General features: G+C 42.6%; 1 protein-coding gene across 1 annotated transcript in view; it reads right to left on the bottom strand.

Moving 5' to 3' along the window:
• The window catches only part of EPC2 (enhancer of polycomb homolog 2), a 48,469-nt gene extending 24,138 nt beyond the window's left edge, over nucleotides 1–24,331 (bottom strand). The window contains exons 1-2 of the mRNA XM_062004872.1: nucleotides 23,912–24,331; nucleotides 6,953–7,112 (exon numbers count right to left, since the gene is read on the bottom strand). Of these exons, the coding sequence (XP_061860856.1) occupies nucleotides 6,953–7,112; nucleotides 23,912–24,064 (313 nt within the window). The 5' untranslated portion in view covers nucleotides 24,065–24,331. The remainder of the gene's footprint in view (nucleotides 1–6,952; nucleotides 7,113–23,911) is intronic.
• Nucleotides 24,332–24,761: the final 430 nt, after the last annotated feature.

Consider the following 24,761-nt stretch of genomic DNA (forward strand, 5'->3'; position numbering starts at 1 on the left):
AGCAAATTGCATACAACAGTTCTCAATATGAAATGCTAATTGGACCTAATAAAACTACAAAGAGGTGAAACACTAATTACAAACTCCATACAATTAAATCAACAAGTTCCTATATTCACAGCAGTGAAGGCTCTTGAATACATTCCATTCTCATTAGGCAAACAGCACTATCTTATCTCTATGCTCTTAACTCACTGCTGCATCTGAGCACTAACTGAAAGAATACCTCTGCTACTGAGCTTTCCCGTGTGCTTTGAGAGGACCTTAAAACAAAAACTTGGAAGATGAGGAAAGATCAGGAATAAAAGAAAAAAATGCTAAAAAAGTGTCTTTAATGCAAAATTACAGTATTCTCTCTCCCTTGGTCTGGCCAGTGTGGTGAGTAGCAGACTCCTCCCGTATCTCAGACTAGCCCAAATCCACTCTTTTGTATTGCAATGCAATAAACCAGCATTTAGTCTGTCCTTGGCAGCTCAGTCAGCTACAGCTGATAAGTGCTAATAAGCAATCCCTTACCATTTTGTGCTGCAAACTGCTACCTCTCAGAAGAGACAGTGCTCAACTCTACTAGCTCTGACACCACCACTTCCTCAGAAGGCTTCTCCTGGCCTAACACACAAACACACACTGTAAACACACTAGGAAAATTTATTTAAAGCACAAATTAATAATAACAAGCTGTAACTATGTATTAAGTGGAATTATTAAGTATATTAACTCAATAATGTAAGTTGCATGGCAACTTTAAAACACTGTCATTGCACACATGACCCACTGCCCTCCCTCTAACAAATGTATGTTAGACTTAATCCAGAGCTTACAGCATTGGACCCTGCTTCTCCAGCACTAGTCTGTAAGAATCAGAAGTTTTGAGACAGAAACTGACCCAGATTTTTTAAAGTCAGAGTTCTGTAAGACTGCACCAAACACATCACCAGGCTGAACTATGTTACAGTACCTGGGATGACTGCCACACAATCCCATTCCAGTGATTAGTCACATACCAATCAACTACCCACCAACTATCAGTGCTGGATCTTGATGGAAACAGTCTGTTATCTGCCACCTTCTGCTCCCGTGAGCCTTGCTCCAACTTCTCCTGTGTGGTCCCAGCAGGGAGCACAGTGTTGGCACCAACAGTGCATCACATCAGCCACACACTGAAATGGGGTGAATTGTCTCGTCTCAGCTGTAACCCTTAAACTCCTCAACTCCATTCTAACTGCCCAAGATTGGAAAAGGCTTCAGAAGCACTGATCACATGTGGACTGAATATGTCTGACTCCACCTATTCTTCAGTGAAGTTTCAAAACCCTCTCTCGAGCCCTCCCACAGGCAAGCCCAACCTTGGCAGCTCATACTTCTGCTCCTGCAAATGATGGCCAAATATTGCAGCTCCCCTCCATTACAATCTGTAATTGGATGACCTCTTCATCATAAGCTGCCACTTTCACCAGAGAAGAAATTGCAAAAAACCTTCCCCTGCCCCAACACCATCCCCAGAGCCTGTAAAAGTTCTACAGTCCCAAAGAACACTGGCAAATCACAAGCAATGCCAAAATCTTCTAGACCAGATATGCCCATCACCTTGCAAGAGCTCTACTGTCAACACAGCAAGTACCTCTGCTCCAAAACACAGCTCTTCAACCACATTTTCACATATGATGCAAAAATGCACAAGCATCCACTGAAGTCCAGAGGAGGCACCACCTCTTTACCCTCAGACAGATGTCGATCTTACAATCCAAAAATATGACAACCTATTACCTGTCAGTAGGTAACATGGTATCCTCTGCAAGTGTTTCAAATCATGTTTTCTAAACCAGAGTATCAGTGAGGAGGAGGATCCCTGTGACAGAGAAGGTATGAAGCTGTTCACCTCTAAAACTGTAAGCAGTGTCAATAAATCTGCCTTCATTTCCACAGTGAGGAAAGAAGTCACTGAAAGTTCTTGAACTTGAACCTTTCTTTCATGCAACCTCCAGAACCACCTTTCAGAACAAAACCTGACAGGCTCAAGTGAGATGCAACTAGCAGGAGACACTAAGAAGAAGAAAAGAAGATGCCAAATTTTTCCATCAACAAGCAACTAAAAAGACCAAGCATCCTCAGGAATGAATTACAAGTATGAGTAACAAGGTGGTGAGACCTCCATCTCAAATAGAGAAGGCAGATTACTGCTCTGCCAGCATCTAAAGTGACTCTATGATACACCTGAGCCAAAGACAGTGGAGGCTCTCCCTCTCACTGCTGGCAGGCTGAACCAGTGGCCAGGGCCAGTTCAGGACACACAGGTGTATACACAGCCAGAAGAAAGCAAAACTACTTCTCTAGCTGTCACATTGGAGCATTTGCCCCTGTGAACCACAGGGTAAGGAACACGTCACCTCACCTAACTTCATCCACGGTACTAAATTATTTGCTGATGAAACATCAGCTCTCTTGGGAGTCCATTTGAGGCTTCATGAGTAACAAATGAAGTGCTGGAAAACTAGAAAAAACGGTAATCATTTAAAAAAACCAAGCCTGAAAGTACACTTCAACTCTGCAACAATATTTTGACAAATAATCAAAATGACAAGATAAAAGGTACCCAAGATGTACTTGCCAGGAACAAGTTACATGGAATAAATCTGGTCTCATTTTCTTACACAAGAAGATACAGGTAGTGTGAGAACAGCAGCAGCCCTTGTCACATACCCTGCTTTTCAAAACCTTCCAGCAATGCTTTTCTTCTGCTAACAACATCTCTCATGCTATTTGTCATGACCTGCAGTTATCAGCTCTGTTCACTCCCAAAGACAGGGGGTTTACAGGGAGGCCACAGGTTAACGATACTGAAGCAACAGAAGCAATACTTTTGTTCCCCGTCCTGTTCCCATGCAGACAGGAAGGCCACAAAGTCTCGACAGCCTGTGGAGGCCTGTGAGTCTCAGGAAATGCAAAGCAATCACTCTTCCTTTAACCACTGCATGTAATTGTAAGGAGCTAATCAGCCCCAGGCTGGCTCACCGCAGTTCTGGGACACTTACGGAAGTGTTCTCCTTCCCTGAAGCTTTGTCTGCCACTGCTCTTTGCAATGTACTTTTGGCGACATCCTTAATCATCAGGTTTTTCCCTTTCCCAAGCACCAAGTGAACTGTACCCATTCCAGAATAAGTCATTTTTCATCCTGGAGCTGGCCTCGAGCATGGCAGCTTGATGGCATCAGAAGCCACCACAAGACACAGGTGGTTTATGTGCTGTCTGATGTTAACTATCCATCACCACACTCTGTTTCTGCCCCTGCCATAGTAACAGATGGAACTGTTCATTCACGCCTGCAGGAGTTGGGGAAGAACCAGACTCAGCCCCAGAAAGCTCTGTATTTCAGGTGGCCTGCTACTAGGCAGTGTTTTAAGAACAACCAATCTGCTAGCTCAGGTAGTAAAAAATGGATCATGCATATCCCTTCTTCCTAGTAATTGCTGGGAGATTCCTGTGAGTGACTGACATCTCATTTTCCTACTCCCAAACTCGTGCATGTTTCCACAGGGCGCTGTTGGACGGGGCCCCAGTGATCCTACCAGGCGAGTTTACCTCACAGGAACACTCAGAACTTGGTTTGCTAATTGCTGTTGCAAAACCAACATCCTAGTTTACATCCTCTGCCACTTTAACCACTCCCGATGGCAGTACCTGTCAGAGGGAATTACTTCTGTTTACTTGAGCTCCCCTAGGAGCCAAGTTTATACTAACTTACAGAAACACAATTTGTTTTTAAGTTACATTAAATTGGGTTTAACTTCACTAAATTAACTAACTTAATTGAGCTAACTAAATAGAGGCTGTGGTTCCACAGCCCTTTTAGCCAACACAGGTGTGAGTTACCACTGAAACAAGCAGTTACTCTGGCTTCCTTCCCCAGTAAAGCCACTTCCCTACCACCTTACTTGGGCCAACACCAGCAATCCTACTGTGAGCCAAGACAGAAAACCACCAAATACAGAGGTTCACCTAACCAAAAAAAAAAGAAAGATAAGCTTTCTGCCAAGTCTCTTCCCAGAGTTAGCTCACTCATAAGCACAACTGCCACCTGAAAGGCACCGGCAGCAAGAGCAGGGAGGGCAGTGTCCAGCCTGATGGCATCAGATACATCTGTGCTAACGGGAACAGATGAAGAATCACATCATGGTGACTATATTCAAAGTAACTACAAAGCAGAAAGACACCACCCCAATGGCAAGTCTGTAGCTCCTGACTGGAACAAAACTTCCAGCACACCTACCTGTGCCAGAATACCTCAGTTGGGGAAGTACCATACTTGCTTAACATATCCAGGCTACAAACTCACAGCCTGAAGAGATCCTGCCACAGCATCCTCAAATATGTGGAAGACATTTCATATGAATAAAAACCAGCTAACCCTCAATCATGTGAAATGCACACACTTAACTTGTTTGGGAGATTTTAACTTCAAGAATGACTAGAGTTCATCCCACAGATGAAAATTATTTGACCTATATTGGAACAATCTGACTGGGTTACTTACAATAATGCATTATTTTGGCACCATTACCCTTCATATCCATGTAGGTAAAATACTATGTATCTATCTATACATACATACAAACACTAACATCTGTTTTGCTTCATTCTTAGTGTTTCTGTTAGGGACACTAATTTCCTTACATCCACTTAGCTAAAATTCTAGTATAGGTACAAGTGTATTAACTTATTCTCTTTGCTGAGTACTAATACTGTACTATTAATATTAACAACTTCACATGCATCTCTGTTGCAGAAACTACAAACAGTCTTGGAAAATTACTAAGCATCCTGGAAAAATTAGAATAGTTCAAGGCTTCTGTTTTATATTCATTTCAAAGTCATCCAAGTTGGTGCTGCTTAGGTCAACTAATACCTGGAACCAATGCTTAGTCATGAATACCACACCTCAAAGCCATTAACTTTTCTCTGCTTGGAACCACTGGTCTCAATAAAAAGAATTATACTGGTAAAGTTAAATATCAAAATCTTCATCTACCAAAGAGCAAAACACTAGAAATAACCATCAGTAAGTAGGGATGACAGCACAGGGCCTCTTGGCATCTACTAGTTTACATAACTTCCCCAGCCAAAGTAAGTATTGTTGCTCTCAGTGCTTTTCGCATTAAAACAGAATGTCTAAGCAGTTCTAGTAGCATAAAGCTGCCTTGTATCACACCTACTCCAACCAGAATATGTGGGAAAAATTATCTTGGAGCAGTATCTGATGTTTATCTTCTGCTCAAATACCTTCTGTAGTTCTGTCCAGAAAGCCTGTGAGTCTCAACAAGACAAAGAACATTTTGGCATAACAGATTTAACGCTTCTAGCCATGCTTATTAGCAACATTTACAGTGTTTCTGGCAATGGCCAAAGAAAAGAATAAAATGCATTGCTTATTCAGCAGCCTCATTTCGGTTAATTCAACCTGCCTTGCTCCCAAGGTTGTATCTTCTGTTAAGAAAAATACTTCATCAGTTTCCTTTAGCTGATTTCTCAGGTTACCAGCCTGATCCCTCCTGTGGGCCCTGAGTGTGTTATTTCCAAAAGCCTTGTTTGGTAAACACACGTAAAAAAGAAATGAGACTTCACAACCTTGGTGAGAATTGGTTCACAGATCTTCAATATACTGCTGGGTTTGAGCTTAAGAATCTTTGCTTAACTTCAGTTCAGTTATGTGTGTAAGCAGAAGACCCACAAACATAAAATCCTTTCCCTGCTCCCATTTACATGCAGATCAACAGCCTCTTGTTGAGGCAGCTGGAAAAAAAAAGGTGCGTGAGGAACAGACTGTCACCACACTCTGCCTGGCAAGATGAAGTTCAGCAAGACAATATACTCTTCACAAACCCCAAAACTAACAACAGAGAACCGCTTTCCTGTTCAAAGTGCTTCACCATACTCCTGTCAATAGTCTTTCCAGTATGACTAAGAAATCAAAACCATGAACCAATGATGAGAAAAATTTTCCCTGGCAAGACCCAGATTGAACTTGTGTTTTACAGTAAGGACTGACAAGCCACTATGACAATTAAATCTAAGGTTTTGCTGGGGGAAGTCCAAGTCTCAAAATACCCTCCATATTTGCTCCAAAGGACAAGTACAATTTGTGTGCCAAGGAAGAACTGAGCTATAAATGTGGGCCACTTGTCAACAGAACATCAACCAAAAAAAGCCTTAAAATTAATCCAGAGACCACTATAATTAACTACAACTTTAATTAATTAGGTGGTTTAAGACACAGGAAGCTTAAGTAATATAAAAGAATATGTCCTTGTACCAATAAAATAAGCTCAGAGTTCCCTACAGAAAGGGAACTCCACTGTTTTAGCAAAATGCAGAGGAAAATACCCATTAGCAGCAGCCCAGAATACATCCTTGCTGTAGTGAACAGCTTCAACTCCACTGTTAGCAGTTGAAACTGAACCTCTGAGAACCTTACTATGACCAGCAAAATGAAGGATGATTTAATTACAAAAGCACTGTTACTTTATTGATCTCCATTTCTATAGGACTCTTAACAGACATTTCAGACTCATTCAGTGAGCAAAACAACCCCTCCTCCACTCCCTCTGTTAGTATAAGCAACTAGAAGGCAGCTAGGCTCTTTCAGTTATTCCTTCTCAGAATCAGGATTCCACAATACAGGATGACCAGACAGGGTAAGATTTGCCAGCTACTGTACATGGACTTACAACAGCAGCACTGAGCCTATAAATATAGCAGGAAAAACCTCACATTTACCTTCAATCTTAAATTCTTCCAGATCCTGGGAAGATATACTGGAATTTACATGTATAAATCCCCCTTGGATTTCTGAGTCCTCCCACTTTCAGAATATTGCAGCAACATTGTCCTCAAGATTACTCAATTTAAATAGGGGGGTGGAGGGGGGGAGCAACAAGACCAGCATTTGTTAACTTACGTTGGATGTGAATGAACTGCTTTGGTTGCTTAAACTCTCCTTTATACAAACGATTGTAATAGTTGACATTGCTCTCCGCTTCGGGGACTGGGATAACCATGCTCTCTTTCTTTTCTCTGAAAACTTGTTGTGCTGAGATAGCCCGTTGCAAATGATGTTCCTGCAGGAGGAAAACGTAAGAGTTTGTTTATTTAGGTATCATTATACAGAAGTGCATACAAAGACAGTTACCCTTTCTCCTGCCATTTTCCTGGTGCTCTACAGGAGGCCCAGGGAAGAGCCGAGGCATTACTGTGTTTTGGAAGACAGTAAGATGCTTCCTTCTAGGTTGGTGAGAGAAGATGTGTTCTCCATCTGAGGTTCCTAACCAACAGGAATCTCAGAGCGCCAGCAAATGTGAGGCGGAGCTACAAACACAAGGAAAGACCCCTCTGTTCAGACAACAGCCCACACCTACCACTAGACTGGGAAAAAGCCAAACATTCAAACTACACAAAATAACCTTAGTAGAAAATTAGGGCTGGTATAAGCCAAATCCATCAAAACCTGTCATAGAGCATATCTATGCAAGATCAGTTAGCAGATGCATAGTAAATCCTTTACAGTATTACAAGCAACAGGTTCAAGACAAAAGAATAGCTTATTTCCTCATTCCTGTCTACCCAGCAATTCTTTCTGCTTTGCTTCCTTAACTAGCGGAACTCGTAAAGAGCAACAGAAAGAGCAGTTCTCACAGAATAGCACTGGAAAAGCACAAACTCCCTGAACAGGTATCTCTTCATTTCATTCTTGCAGGACAGGAGTCAATTGCTACAGAGTCATTTCAAGTAAAACACAGATCACAACACGTGTATTAATTTATCAAAGAATTTTCACACATAATTAGCTAACTCGGTGAAACTCGTCTACTGCTGCAAGTTAGCACTAACCTGTGGCTTTTGTCACCAAAACTTCTCATGCTCATGTTAAGCTTTGAGCAAGAAAACCAGCACAAATGCAGTATTCTGATTCATACCATTGCCTGTGTATCGCTGTAGTGCAGGTCACACAGCTCCTGGTACCAACTGACCAGCAGCAAGAGAAGCCAGTGTGGCAGACTGTCAGATGACAGGATGGTTTCAAATGCTAACCCACTCTCCCTGCCTCCCCCCCAGCCAGAGGCTGGCAGCTGCCCAGTGTATGAGTACACTTCAGACTCTCCAGTGCACTCGCTTAAACCATCACAAAACCATCCTGTACTAAGACTCCACATGGCTACATTGGCACATGCTGCCTTCTGTGTGTCCAGCCAAGAGGAAGACTAGTAACCTTCACCAGGATGAGAACTGAAATGACCACAGTCATTCACTTGGGAAAGCTAAATTATGAGTTCTCCATCTGCCTAAGTGCAATGTAAACCAAGCAAACTGCAGTCTCCTAGAAGATCAACTAACTACTAGTCTCTAGCAGAACAAGAAGCCTCAAAGTTTTGCTCTTTTCCCATCCTCCTCCACCACACTATTCTCAAATCCAGCTTCCAAAATTGAGAGGGAATAACAACACAGCAGAGTATCAAGTTGGAATTGAAGCTCAGCTCGGTCAGAGATCTAGACAACCTTACTTGGCCTATCCCAGGGGCTTCAGCTATCCTCTAACTGTTCCCTCACATCTGACTGCTGGAAATGGTGTCTGTTCTGAACCGGACAAATCTCCATGATTAACACCAGTGACTATCCCACCTCACAAGAGGTGAGGCACCAACACCAAAACAGGAGAATCGGTGAGTGTTTCGGTAACTCAAGTGCCGTGCAGTCTGGCAGACATGGTGGTCACACACACAGGGAGTCTGTGCTACACACTTGGTAAGTGCTCTCCAGAACAAGATTTCTTCCTCTTTAATTCTACAGAACAATATTTAAAGGAAAGGGTAGGGAATGAAAGCAAATCTTTAGAAACATGTAAATGATATTAAATAAATTATATCCTCCTAAACATTAAGATCTTGAGAACCACAAATAATACAATTTCTGCAAAATTAGAATATAACAAACCAGTGACTGGAAGAGCAGCTTTGGGAATCTCCAAGCAACATTAAGTCAAACTATCAGGCTCCCAAGTGAATGCTATCAGAATGAAGACAAGCATGCAATCAAATATCTGGTGCGATCTGCTTGAATTACTACATAAAGAGTAAATCTGTCACTCTACCATTAAAATGTGTCTTGGAGAGCTTCACAGCTCCGAGTAAGAAATTCAGCTAAAATAAAATTTGTTTCATTACTGTGTTGCTTTTAACTGATGTCTCCTAACAGTTAACACCACAGCACACAGGAGTATGACAGAAACGCTGTTAGGAAGGACTTCTGCAGGTTATCTGTCCAACTCCCATGGCAAGATGATTACATCCAACACTAGACAAGTCAGCCACAACTTTTCCAAGTGAAGCCTCCAGTTCCCACAGCTCCTTTAAGTAACGTGTTTCAGTGATGTACTAACCCTCTTTTGCCAGAATTAACAGGAGGGTTTATTTTATTCCCTTACTCTCTCCTCAGCTTAGCTACAGTCTAAGCTTTTAGCCACCCTGGCAGCCCACTGATCTCGAGTTTCTGAAAGACGCTGAGAAATTCAAGGCAGTTGGACTAGATGATCTCTAAAGGTCCCTTCCAACCCCTACCATTCTGTGACTCTACAAAAGCAGAGTAAGAGAAAAGGGCATTCCAAGAACTGCCTCATCACTGGCAAGTGGAGGAGCATCATCACCTCCTCATTTGGTACCCACATTCCTCCTACCATAGCCCAGTCTATAGTATCCTTTAGTCAGTGTGTTGGCCCTTTCTTTCCATCTGTGGATGCAGTTTCCTGCCCTATCAATGCACAACATCACTATTCTCCCCCAGATATAAGAATTACGCAATTTCACAATATTTCAGCTGGGCCAGTTCTCAGTACACAAGCAATGTCACAAGAGCGGTCACAATGATGGCTGCTTCCCTGTTGGCAAGCCAACCACTCCTCATGGAGGACCACTCACCAATTTGCAGCCAGCCCACTGAAGCTGAACAACTTAGTTCCCCACCATACCTCCAAAATCAACCAAACACAGACACTTTTCTGAAACAGAATTAAATAACTTGCAGAGAAGTCACTCTAGTGCACAGCAGCCTAAGTAATGAATGGGTAAATGAGGTTTAACTCACAGAAAAGGTAGTGAAGGACACATACCAACCAAATATCAGAACATCTTTTGGCTCCCCAGCCCATTAAACACTGCAGAGGAGTAACAGAGATTCTCAGGTTTTGTAGCACTGCTAGTAAGCATACAAAGAGCTCCCCAGAAATATCTGACAATAGGTGTTGGTACTCACTATGCTATAAAAAGCCTTCAAGCATAACGCAGCTTTCAAACAGAAAAGTCTTAGCGATATTACTGTCACTCATCAAACAGGAGCGCATCAAAAGAGATGGATAAGCCATGTAATTTTTACAACTAGGGGGGATGGGTGCATGTGGAATAAATTTTCTGCTGAACAGGAACTTAAGGAAAATACAAAGTTTAGCTCCTGAAACAGTTCTGTTTAAACAAGACTTTCTAGACAGTTGAATTAAGTGGCTTTATTAAACTTGGAAAAGCATTTTTAAAGACGTATTTAGTTACAGACACACCAATGTCCTTTTTTGTCTATTTTTCACCTTTTCTTATGGTTTTGAAAGACATACACTGTAATTTAACTTGTGCTTCGTTCAGAAGGAGGGAATATAAAAAGATCTCCTGCAAAATAACATTAGAAGAAACAGGGACAGCAAACAGAACATGCTGTCATGGGAATAGAGGAATATCTGACAAAGACTTACCACTCACTGATTCCTCAAGAAGCACATCCAAACCTTTCTCTCTATTAGGACTAAGAAAAATTCAAACAAATACAGCTTAAGATTGGGCTACTTCTTCAACTAGCAGCATAACAGAATTAGAAACATCTAAATGTTTAGTATATTTAATATTGCTGCTTTAGCATATTTTGCATTAAAACAATATTCTACAAGTGAAAGATTCATCTCTCTAGGTGCACTGAACTGTCCAGATACCTTCACTGTACAATACTCACACTGACAAGAGTTTACAGCTAACTGGCTGTCACTGGCTTTACATAACGCAGTATGTTTTGCCTGGTGCAGACAGCCTGTTCTGCTGGCATAAGAGCAGTACAGGGGCTTACCCTGCACCCAGCAGCCTCACACCACCACCTTCAAAGCTCCAATCCAGCGATGTGACAGTCACCCACAACAAGGCTGACAAAAAGTATCAGCTCTAGTCCAGAATGAGACTTGATATCACACCTCTCAACTTGTACTGAGACATTGCAATCCTTGCTTTAATTTTTCCTCAGAGGGGAAAACCAAGAATCCTACAACACCAGTACTTAGAAGTACTCAGCTTTGACTGCACACGTTCAGAGGCAGGCTTAAAATTCTAAACAGCGCAAGATACCTCCACTGCTATGTTCTCTCATCCCTGAAACACTGCAGGTTCAGTGTTCTTTCTAAGCTCTCTGTCCAGCAGTTTCACTACAAAAAGAAGTTCAATAATAGTAATAAATCATCAGGTAATATTCTCCTGAAGATTGTTTTGCCAAGCTTTAAGGGAAATGCTGATCAATACTTAACACTACTTTTACCCGTCAGAACAACGTTTCCCAACACACTCCCTTTTATTCCACTGCTGCAAAACAGCACTTGGATCCTACAGACCAGCTTGGGGGGTTTGTTTATGCATTAATATCCCTGCTGTCATCCCCCACGGCACATGCTGCAAAACAGAGTTTACCATACTTCAAATACACGTGCTGGCTTTTTCAGTGAGCATGGCTGGAGATGGGTGAATACCATCTTCACACTGAAAAGCTGATCTGTCTTAATTATGAAAATGCAAAGAGCAGTTCCATAGTGGATATCCAGCAGAGGAAGCTTTAGGACTGAATGTTTCTGTTCCCTTCTTTGTTCCTTAAAACTACAGCACACAAGCAATGCCACAACTCTAAAAAAGGTTATTTCAGCACTTTTCCTCACTTACTAACATTTACATTTACCCTGTGAGGCAGAAAGTAATGAAATAAATAGTGTCACAGTAAACTGTAATGTAAGAACACAATTTCCTCTCTGCCTGTTCTTTCAGGACAGAACTTCAAGGTCACACAACTCACATTAGAGAGCTGCAACACTGTAGGCTTTAACGAAAGAAGTATCTTGACAGATGTTACTAAGACTTCAGGGAAACAAAATACAACATTGGAGCGCTCAGCTGTTAAAATCGACTCTCCTAACCAGATAAGATGGTTTTAACTCCACAGCACTCCAAGTACCATGGAAGAGAAAAGTTAGTAAACAAACAGCGTTACCTCCCTAAAATAAGCTATTTCTAAGCCAACCAGTTTTCCAATCTACCTGCAATTGAGACCAGGACTAAAGCAAAGCAAACAAGGAAAACCTACTAAAGCCTAGAGATCCTATCTGCTTAGCATTATATGCAAATGAGGAAATAGAAATTAATAGACATTTTCATATTTAATAAGGAGATTCAGAAACAAAAAGCATATTTTTTTTATCTGAAATGTGCAGACTCATCTTGCAACATCTCAATCACAGCCAGTTACACCAGCTGACAGCACTGAGAAAAAAAACATCAGGAAGCTCAAAAGCCACTTTGATCAAAAGCCTCTCTCCCCTCGAAAGCCACAGCCCTATCTACTCCCTCTTTGCTCAGACATTGGGTTTTTTAGAAAGATTTACAAGACAAAGGTGTAAACTCAAGCACCATCTTCTGTTTTCTCCCAAGGTTAACCTTTTCAGTCCTTAACATAACAAAAAACCCAAACATGACCAATAACTATCTATCCTCCTCACTGCAGAAAGAGCTCGGTATTTTTATCAATGAGGAATCATCTGCACACCACCAACCTCTTCTTGAACCACTATCAGCTCAATGGCAAAGCCACTTTTCACTTTTCTTAAAGGAAAAAAGGATTCCCGGGCATGTCAACTTAGTATTAAAAAAAATGATGACCAATCACCTGAAGTATCAATGGCTCCTTGCCTTAACATTACCATAACTGAAAGTAGATCTACCAAGCTGAAAGGCTTCAGAGGGCAAAAAGGAAAAAGACCCAAAGAAAATACCTCCAGACTTACTTATTTTCCTTTCTCCTGGGATGGGAAACAAGTTACCTGAGGTAAGGAGTCATATGCAGAGGAAGAAACCTGTCTGTGCACCACAGCTATTTTCACCCTTGAGACAGCAATGAGTATATTAGGAGAAACTCATTGCTTTGTTTCCAATTTGCTGGAAACCAAGTATTTCAGTGACTTAGTAAAGTTGAGCATACTTTTTTTTTCCCTGCTGACCCAATGGAGAATTAATCTATTCTGTAACTGGACCCATTTTCTCTTGCTTCACTGTGTCCCCTTAAAAGGCTACATTAGTTTGAAGCAAATGCAGGGAGCTGGGCAAAGCAACAAAAATTCTCATATTGAGTTCAAACCAATGAACCCAAGACAAAGCTGCTTTATAGGACTGGAACTCTTCTCAGTTTCCCCACAGGGTTCCTGACATTCAGTAGAAGGAAGCTCAGGAAAACCCCCCCAAGCAGCATGAGAAGGTATGTGTAGAGCCCTCCTTACAAGTGGAACTGGCTCACAGGAACACTTCTCAGTTTCACCTTTGGCCATATCATTTTTTTCCAGTATGATCCCCCTCCCCTTTTTTCTAAATAAGCACAAGAACCACTCACCACACACCCACCTTCTGTACTGCCAAATTATGACTCCAGGCCAAAGAAAGCACACCAATGGTGCTGTTACAGATGACTCAACGAAGGAGGCAGCAGCCAAGTGAATCAAATTGTATTACTCCATCCTAAAAATCAACCAAAGCCTCTGGAACAGGTAAGATTTTATTATGTAGCTACTCTAAAGCCTTTTCATTCTTTCAGAAACCAGTGAACTGATACATCAACAGAAAGAAGACACTTTTCTATTTCTTAAACAATTGTGATTTCCCAAAGCCATGCCAGTACTACCTAAAAAAATAAAAACAAGCCATTCTTTGCACATTTTATGTACAAATTATCTGATTATAGACACATCACTTAAATGTTATCTCAAGAATGCTGAAACAATGCAAGAGAATGGCCACCAGCAACAACTCATTGAGCCCAGCATCCTAGGAAGACACTCCTGGCTAGAGCATCTACATAGGAGCTGTGCATCTGAATGAAGAAAAATCTGGTTTAGACCAAAAAAAGGTCAAAAAAATTCCTTTATTTCCTCTCTGTCAGTCTGACTGAAGGCAACTTAAGAACTATAAAATGACTACAGTCAGGCTAGGAAATAAGAGCAGAAATTAGCCCAGGAGATACTGATGGAGGGGTATAGGGAAGTGAGATGACCAGGGAACATCACAATTATTTTTGTGTTTCTTCAGTTAACCTTGCAGCACAAAAAAACCAAACCCAAAATAAAAATCTCTAAATAACTGTAAGGCAGAGAAAGCAAGCAATGCAATGTCAGCCAGCTTATGTCATAATGGTCATGAAAAAACTGTGATAAATCCCAAATATTACCTTTTTGAGTGAGACAGTAGTTAGGCACAAGCAATCACTCCTATAAATAATGGTTTATTTAAAAACATATCATTGGCACAAAACTGTCACTGTTTATAAAATGTCAAAGGGAAAAAACCCTAGAGCACTATATTTTAAAGCTACATTATACAAGTTTCCAGTCTCCTAAAACATGAACATAAAAGAAGTATTGCTATAACAATGAATTAAACTGAATTATCTAAGAAATCCTTTTGGATGGGCTGAACATGGTACCTGATGAGAAATATTTGTTTCCTAGGACATCTTTTCCCCCAGATGCCTCTGCGGGACCTTAAAACTGTTACAAACTCGGTAACATCTAGTCAAAACACACAGAAAGTAATCTTGTCCAGGGCCTTTTGATATTTGTATCACTCGCCACTTAACAAATGTAACCTTACACAACAGAAACTAAATAACTTGCATGTAATTAACCCCACATGGTGTTTTTTGAAAGGCTGAGATTCCACAGGTAGCTCTCCTGTTTGTTAAATACAATATTAGACACATACTCCAAACTCTGTTCGATTCCTGGCTCCATGTATCAAAATCTTCATGTGACTATGAGTCACAAAACTGTGCTCCTGGCAGGAGAGAGGAGGAAAAGCCATCAGGAGGGCAGACTGTGGACGTTCTCCAACAGAAGCTGCTAACAGCTCCCTGCTGCATCTGCCTCTGCTGGGAGGCCACATGGACCTGGGAAAGGCAGCACAGTAGCAGTTGCTGCCTCACACCACCCCACCAGGTGAGATCTGTACAATCCAGCTACTTCATAACAACACATGCTGCTTCTGGACCCAGTGCAGAAACCTCACTTAAAGCTATTCAAGAGTCTCATGTGTCTAAGAGGTCTAAGGGCACTTGTTCATGTATTTGTTAGCACAAAACCCCTGTGGTACCTTAGTATCAAAAGTCTGGTCTTTCAAATTCTCACACATGCCACAGAAGTGGGGTCTTGTTGCACTGATCCTGTTAATTTCATCTTCATCAGCAATACAATCAACTGGGAAATTTCAGGTGTAACTTTTTAAACTCAAGAACAAGTTGCTTACAGTACCACTCCTCCCTTACTCCACTATGCATTTATCTTCCCACTTTTGTGTGCTTTTATGACAAATGTCCTCACTACAGGGATAAAACCTGGAGTGCTGACCTGACCAACCAAACAGAAACCCACCGTATTCTAATTTTAAAAAGACATCACAGATTATTCTGAAGTTAAGACAACTTAGTTTAAATAAATAAGGCACTAAAATTATTACAAATTAAATACCAAATTCCATTTTAACTTGAACATCTTTAACTCAAGAGCCGTATGTATCACTGGTTTTTAACTTCCTGTGGTAACACTATCCTATTTATCTAGACATTGGATACCACTGCAAAACATTCAGTAGTTAGTTTGTGTCTAAGTTTAGCACAGGGGAATCAGACATTATAGGATGCTGCAAAGAAGAAAAAGTTCTTGCTCTGCAACTCAGACAAAAAGTGTGTGTTGTAGCTAGAAACATGGCAGAAAGCAGAGAAAGACGAATTATAAATTAAAATTTAAACATCAGAAACCAAACAGGGAAAAGGGGGAGAAAGTATTTATAAATGCACTAAGAATTGATATACACATGAACTACTGTCACCAGGTCAGAGAAGTGACAGAAAAAAGGCCGCTAACAAACTGCAGAAGAGTCTCACGAGGCAAGCTGGGCAAGCCCTGACTCCATGCAATTGAAGATGACATCAACATGAGAAAACACCTAACAGAGAAAAACCCTGCCTAAGTGGATGTATTGACAAGGTGTTGAGCACATCACACTTTGGAGACCAGAGAACTAAGTTCGTTAGACAAAAACAATCCAGGTCTGTCCTCACACTGTATTTTATTTTGCTAAGCAACCTGCTTGAGAGGACACAACTCTGGCATCAGCTCACCTAGATGCTCCGCTCTGAAGCACACTTTTCAAATAACAACACATATTTGGATCTAGTAAGGTCTGAGATTCTTACTCCGGGCAGTTCCTCCGTGACTTATTTCTGAAGAAAGAAGATGTGTGTGGCAATCTCTCCTTTTACCTCAAAGGATTAGGCATTCCATTGGTGTAAATGTATTAATCACAACTAGAATTGCACCAAAGTAAATTAGAAAAAAGTAAGAACTCAGTGTTTTTTTTCTGCAACTTCTACCTCCTTTTATTTAGGCCACTGCTGTACAAACACAGACAGTATTTTAACCCAACAGCTTCAGTAACACCGTGCAGTGAATAACAGATAAAAGTAAAAACTTTGAAATAATATATTCCAAAATACTTCATTTATCTGACTCAGAACTAGTCAACATTAAATGCAAAATTATAACAGTCCATACAGATATTACTTTTAGAGTCATAAAGTTTTCTCTACTTCTTACTTTTTCATACACAGTAATTCAGTTCTGCTTCAGTTCTTCTCTGTTACAGATATTTCAGATCCACAATTGAACTTCACCACCAATGGCTTTCAGGACACCTAATGTTTACCTGTAACTTTGTTTATCCAAATATTAAATGTGGTATTGATCTTCTACAAAAGCTGAACAGTGAAAATGCTAAATATGCTAAGGCATGTAACTGTTCAGGTAAGTCTATAGAAGGAATGGATTGTTGGCAAAATAAATTACCAATTACCTTTTGAATGTCTATGACTAATCAAAATTATATTTCTTATGAAAAATAATTAAAGTCAAGATTAATAAGCAGATAGGATCTAAATTATTCAAACGGGACATCTCAACTGATCTCAATCAACACGCGAATTGTACAAAGATGACTGACGCCCAATTTTGCCAAGCGGGAGCCATATGAAATCTGGCACTACCTAACCCAAAGCACAACCGAAGCTGCACAAGGTATTTCTTGTCAAGCTTTTCTTAAATTGAAGGAAAAGAAGAAATTGCTTTCTACATTTGAGACATTCCACAGCTGAGCAACAGTGCACAGGACAGGCAGATTTCATCAGGGAATTGCAGCTCATCTGAGGAAACCTACCTATAAGGGAAAGTTCCTGCATAATGAATTGAGGTGTGACGCTCAATTAACACTCCTGCAGATACCATTGTTCTCTACTAGGAACTAAGGCACCCAACCAAGTTAGGAAAGACCTCATGAGCCAGTGTTAACTGACCCCATGCATATGACTTAACAGCCTGCAGCAAAACCCCTATTTTATCTAAATGAAGAGTGGCTTTAAGATATGGCTGAACCTATCTAACCTCAGCCTGACAACAAAAGCCTTCATTCCCAAGCCCTCTATCCTTTCACTACTTGCGAAAGTACAGGATACTCAGCTTTTCTGTGATGGGCTTTTACCTGCTGTTAACAAGTCAAAGGGGCCTCAGTACTCTGAAGCACAGACCACCTCTACCAGCAGCAGTTCATAGTTACTCTGGGTTAGCTGTATCTTAAAAGCCCACTTCAAGATAAACAACCTGACATTTGTCACTGGCTAAGGCTAAGCTTATACTCCCATGCAGTACCAGGTTAGCTGATGGGTGTTATTGCAATAAGCGCTAATACACTGATCCTGCGTTTGAGACTTAAGAGTGAAGCTTCCGCTGTTTAACTTCAACCACATAAACAGAGTCAGAAGAAACTAAAAAGAGCTATGCAGTTTAACAGCTCACCCATTAGCTATACCTAGCTGCTCTAGCATTCAGATGGGGTCCATATTCACCAACAGCTCATTTTGTCCCCACTGTAGTATCAAGCTAACACAATCCAACCTATTCAGTGTTAACTCTGATACACCTTTATTGAACAGGACGTTTAAAAGTACCAGCAGTGGACTGAAAGGAAGTTTCTGCTAGCCACAAAAAACATTTTGCAGGTGGAAGCACAGGAAGGATAGAGGATCACAGCTGAAAACTGAAAGAATGGCTGGGAAATGGGGCTGAAAAGTGCACTTGTGAGGAATGTCACTGCCATGACACAACAGGTCTTAGAGGGAGTGAGAAAAATACAGGACTTGAAGGCAGGGAAAGGTCTTGTAACAGAACTGGAGTTTAAGATTCCAACACAGCATTACGCTACCTACTACCAAACATGCTTCAGTAATCCCAGCAGTCTCCAGACATATCCAAAGTATGTCAATAAATACAAGTGCTGAACTCAAACTGAGAAATAAACTTCTACTGGGCATTATATTTCCCCCACACTTAAACCAGTTGGTTCTAATCAAGCAAACTCCATGTCTTTCCTAAGAGAAGTCTGCTGTCTCGGTTTCACTTAGTTTTGCATGGAAGTACAATCTTTTGAGTTTTCTACTTAAGCTTTCATAAAGTTTTTTGAGGGATTTCCTGTTTTACAGAACATTTGCATGGTTTGAACTTAAGTTATCCTCTGCTGACCTTCTATTTTACACCCGGGTGTCCTGGTCTCCCCTTTGTTCTACAAAGCCCCTCATTTGCATGTGACTGTGCTGCTTAAATAGCAAGTTAAGAATGCGCATCTGACATACAAACCTTCCACTTGGAACAGGTTCTGTCTATGTTTGTGCACAGTTTTTATTTTTAAACCTAAACCTGAGCACATTGGATGGTACCAGGCAGAGGTACAGCTCGAATGAGTCCTCGCACATTTGATGCCTCTCACCTTGGAGAGAGGTCCAGATGTGGTTCTAAGCAACAGGCTTGAGCAGGGGGTTGGCCAAGATGATCTACAGGGTCCCTTCCCACCTCATCCTTTCTCTGTCAACCTAATACTTGACCGTATTTATTTAAGCACCTTCCTCTAAGTCATGGATATTGACAGCACAACTAACAATAGAACTCTGAAAGAAAATACCACTCTCATCATAAAATTCAAGCTAATTGTTTTAAGGCACTTATTGGTTAACAATAGGATTAAAAGGGAAAAAAACCCACTATTAATGCTACAGAAGCAACTATCTGTAACATTTTGCTTCCCAATAAAGATGCAAGAATGTGTCTGGAGTGGAGGAGGGAGATTTGAACACTGAACTCCAACTCTGGTCTCGCTGCAGAAAGCAAGCAGCAGCATGGAGGCACTGAACAATTCCAGTGCCTAGAGCATGTACCAAAACAAGGCTGCAGGCCTTCAGGTTGACAATGAGTTGCAGTATGTGAACAACTCCATTAATTGCCTTATTTTTTAAAAAATCATTATCAGTTAATGTACCCAAAAAATGCACCATCTGTAAAACATGTATCATTTCAATGAGAGGCAAAAAGCGGAGCACCTGAAGTCCTCAATCAATACCACCATGCTTACGTTCACACATGCAGGATGCAGGCCCTCCAAGAAATGATTAAGTAGTCACTGCTTTTTGATGAACAGAAATCACACCAAAAAAAAGTGTTTAGGTATCAGAATATTTGCATGAAAATGTGAATGTAGGACTAGGTCACAACAAGCTTGTCATAAAATTAATATCTTTGTGTGTAAGCACACGTTTCAAAGTCCTGATGGAATTCTTCCAGTTCATTGTATCAGCAGAAAGATTCTGTACGTTACACCATATCAGCAAAAATATCCAAACAGAAAACTATGACTTGTGCAGAGCTAATGCTTCCTGCTTCAAAAAGAGAATGAACATGCTGTTTCACTCGCCCCAGGATGCCTTGGAAGCCAGATGCTGAACACTCCCAGTTCCCAGTGTTGCACTAGAAACTGAATGAACTAAGGGATGGAGAGAGTACAAAAATTTCTTCCCGTTAACTACTTCCAGCCTGTCAAAATACTCAAAACTGAGCGTTATATTTAACCATCAGTGAAAGAACATCCTGAAGTGATCACTCAAGGACTGTGAATGAAAGTCACTTCTTGTTCATACTCTGTCAGCATTTTAGCAACGTTAAACCATGTCCTTAGCTTGCTCTTCATGCACTTTTTCCTCTATAACTTCAGCCTTGTCATGGATACCAAACTTAGCTGTAAAAGAACATACGTTCAAACAAGATTTTTGAGATGAACCTTCAGATAGTTTTGACCAGGCATTCTAGATACCATCAATTAGCAGCATGCTTTTAGTCTACCAACAGTTCAAGTAACTTCACTTCCAAAAGCCTTTAGCCCACATTTGCCTCATTACTAATGATTTTTTTTCCTCAGCAATGTGCAACTCATTAATCTCCAGTAATATGTATTAAAATAAAAAACCCACATAGTTATTCAGTATGAAACAAAACTAGGGCTTATCTATTCTGCAACTTTTCCCACTTGTGGCCAAAACAACTCATAAGCATTATGACATACAACTCTTACTCATCAGAAAAGAAAACAATGCAAAATGTTCCTATATGGTTTTGAAGATTACAAAAGGATATCTTCCTGCTTTTGCTCAGCAGTAGTCTTTCCCTCACACGAGTTTAAAAACAAACCTACACAATTTTCTTCCTCAGGTTTAATTTAGGGTAAATTATAAACACTTGCTAACATAAACATGCTACAGACCTGAAGCCTAATTTTTTCACAGCTGGAATCTCCAAGGGAGAGAAATGAGCTGCTGATTTGTAAAATGCTGCAAGTGGATACAAATCCCTACGATACTTTAACAGAAATAGTTCCATAATATTAGTCAAGATGAAGTTGAAAGAACAGTCAAATAAAGATGCTAACAGTGACAAACTGGGCAGTGTACCTTCCTGGAGCAGGATGACCAGCAGCACAGGCTGCTGCCTAGTCTGGGACTACAGTGACTGGATGACATTTTAACACTCTGTCCAAATAACTTTAGTAAGAAGACTAGTAGAAATCAGTGATAACCATTAAGCAGCTCCTCCAAAATTTAAGCCTATGTTTCAAACAACAGTACAAAAATAAGCAATCAAGCCATAAAAAAACCCACACTGCAATAGAAGTAAATGCACCAACATCTGCATGTTTGTATCTCCAAAAATACCAACCATGAGCAAAGCAAATCATATGCCTCCAGTAACAAGGCCAGGTTATAAAGAATAGGTTACTCAGACACATCAACCTTAATTTTAAACCCTGCATGTCTGTAAATCTTTAGTTAATTTCCTTGCAAGTCAGCCCTGGAAGATGACATCCAGCCCCACGATACAGTGTACTGCAAGACCAAGGTGTTGCGCAGTGTGGCACAGCAAGGACAGCAGCAGACTGGGGCCAGAGGAACAGGATGCCTCAGCTACCCTGACAGTTCAAACACCTTCCAGATGATGCACCCTTGGCAAAAGTCTGGGCTAAAAAAAAAAATCCTTGAGACACTTCAAGTAATTGAAGTATCAGATATTACTCTGGATCTCCATCTACCCCCAAGAGATCCTTGCAAAATACATCAAAACACCCATAGCACTATTTGCTATGAATAAAGGCTGTTTAAATAGTCTTCAAATGTTCAAGTATGGCCATCCACAACAGCCTTCCCTCAGAACTGGCTTTACACACCACTACCATAAGAATTTACATTGAAGAATTATCTGTGCAACACTGGGAAAAGGGCTGTGCCATGAATGAAACTGTCATTACAGGGCAGTAACCTAAACAATCTATTCATAGTGCAGTTTATACTCTTGTCTGGCTGATCTACCTAACACTATGCTTCCACATTGTTTCAATGACCATCTCCTTTTGAAACTATTAGGAAATAGATCAAATACAGCCACATTTCAGTGCAGAGAAAATAAACTTCATTCTTGCAGAAAAGCAACATTTTAGTAGTTTTACTGAAGTGTAACATTCATTTATGCAGTCCACAAACTGCTTGCTTGAACTCTTGCAGCAATTTTCCATCAGTGACTTTATTTAAAACATTGTTTACCAAAAATAACACAATCATTTTGAAAAACAAACCATATTTTATAATTATTAAGTGCAAAAAGCACTGCAAGGTAGACTTTAGAAAAAAGAGAGAAAATCAAATTAGTCTCCAAAATTGCTTTGTTGGTGTCACACTGTTGTTCTTTTTAAATACACTTCCAGATCCTAGCAGAAATTTACTCTTTGGGAAACACTGGAAGTTTTGATCACAAAGTATTCTACATTATAAAGAAGTGGGGGAAATGGCAAAAAAAACACCCAAACCACAACGATAAGACAGAGGATTTCTTTTAATATCAACAGTCAAGTGAGAAATCCCAATCCGAAAGGCATGGAGCCTGCTTTGACAGCTGTAACCTCCGAAAAACCAATCCACACGCACTGAGGTTTGGCTGAGGCGGAGACACGGATTCATTGAAGAAATTCTTGAGGGTGCATTTACTATCGGCTCTACATACAAGCACAGGCACATGAGGCAACAGCCTGCGTCTAAGCCTTACACAACTCTAACGAGCACAAGAATCGATGTTTAAAGATCGGTAAGTCGAATCGGTATGTTTACACGACACCAGAACTAGAGGCAAGCATTTGTAAAGCGGGATGCTCGTTAGAAAACCCAAAAACTTAATCACACAAGAGCGTCCCCCTCCATCAACACTACAAAAACAACAAACATCATACATCTATTTTTAACACTTGCTGGTTTATTTAGAAATCATTTAAACGCTTAAAAGCCCAACACAATGTCACGCGTCCAGCTGATGCATCTGACATTTGATGTGCAGCACAGAACACCTCTTTTGGGAAAAGCACACGCAGGACGGGCACTCGTTACAATTGCCGCGGGTTTCTCCCACAGCATCTGCAGCGGAGAGGGAGCTGCTGCCTGTTCCCCGCTCCAGCCCTGCCAGCGCACATGTGAACAGTTCGTAGTAAGCTCAAAGCGCAGCCCAAAAACGCTCCTCCGCTTTCAGCGGGGATAGGTGAGGCCGAACGCCGCTTGTCACTACGCCGTCTCCAGAGCCATCAAGCAAAAGCGCCCGGCTTGCCCTCCCGGCGCGCCAAGCCACGCTGCTCCGTCTCGGGGCACTCAGCCTCGGCGGGAGGCAGCCCGTCCCGTCCCCGCGCTTCCTCCGCTCCCCGTCCGCAGGGCCGCTCCACCGGGATCCGCCGCCGCCCCGCGCCCGCCCGCGCCCCGCGCGCAAGGGAAGCGGCGGCCGAGGCAAAGGCGCGCTACGGCAACTGCGGCCGCTCGCTCATTCAGAGATGCATCTTGCGCCTTCCTCCTTCTTACGCTAGCGTAAAGGCCTCCCCCCTCCAACCCCCCCCACCACCACCGCACACTAATCAAAACACTCGCGAGTCGGGACGCAAAGAAGATGGCGGAGCAGGGCCCGCTTACGGTGTCGGACAGCAGCTTACGCTGCGCTCTTTGCGCAGGGCCCCGTAACAGCCGTGCAGCGCTGCGGTGGGGAGCGTGCGTAGTGCGCTTGGTGAATGCCAATGGCCTATTTCCCGTGAGGGGAGGGGGGTGTCTGATAAACAATGGTGCCCCCCCTGCGCGGCTCCCTTACCGATTCCTCCTCTTTCTCCATCCCCGTGGGCATCTGCGGCACAGCCCGGTTGATGGAGACGCAGTCGTTGAGGTCGGGCATGTCCTTGCCGCGGTAGATGGGCAGCGGTTTGGCGGCGTCTAGCGCCCGGGCTCGGAAGGAGAGTTTGCTCATTGTCTCCCCCTCACAATAACACCCCGGGGCCGGGCGGGCGGGGGGGGCCTTCAGTGCGGCCTCGCCGCCGCCTCCCAGCCGCTCCCGCACCCGGCCCGCACCACCATGGAGGGTCTCGCCGCCCCGGAACAGCTCTCCGCGGGGCCGCCCGTAGCTCACAGCGCACGCCCCGCAGCCCTAGATCCGCGCCGGGCTCGCTCGATCCGCTCCCTGCGCCATGGCAAACATGGCGGACATTAACCAAAGCGGCCAGCGATCCCGACAGCCAACGCGAGAGTTCGGCGCCGGCGGGGGGGGGTGAGAGCGGCGGCTGCGGTGCGCGCGCAGCCGAGGGCGGGCGGCTGAGGGGGGCGGCGGGAGCGCGCCGCGCGAGGCGGGACCGGACGGTTCCCGCTGAGGCGGGACGGGCCGTGCCGTGCCGGGGAGTCGTTGTGTGTCCGTCACACAACGGGCGGAGCACGGGCAGGACGTTGTGACTGGAGAAAGCGGCGCCGGGCCGGGCGGTGGCTGCCGCCGCCGCCGGGGGTACCGGGGTCCGCCCCGTGACGGTGGCGGGAGGCCCGTGTGGTGACTGTGAGGGGAAGGGCCGGCTCCTGTCCGCGGCTGGAGCCCCGGCTCCTCAGCGCCCGGCGCGGATTGGCGGCTCACAGCCTTCCCTGTGTTGCGATTGAAACGTTTCGGCAATAAAAACGGCCGT

Source organism: Colius striatus, chromosome 11 (assembly GCF_028858725.1).
Source record: "Colius striatus isolate bColStr4 chromosome 11, bColStr4.1.hap1, whole genome shotgun sequence".
Taxonomy (NCBI): Eukaryota; Metazoa; Chordata; class Aves; order Coliiformes; family Coliidae; genus Colius; species Colius striatus.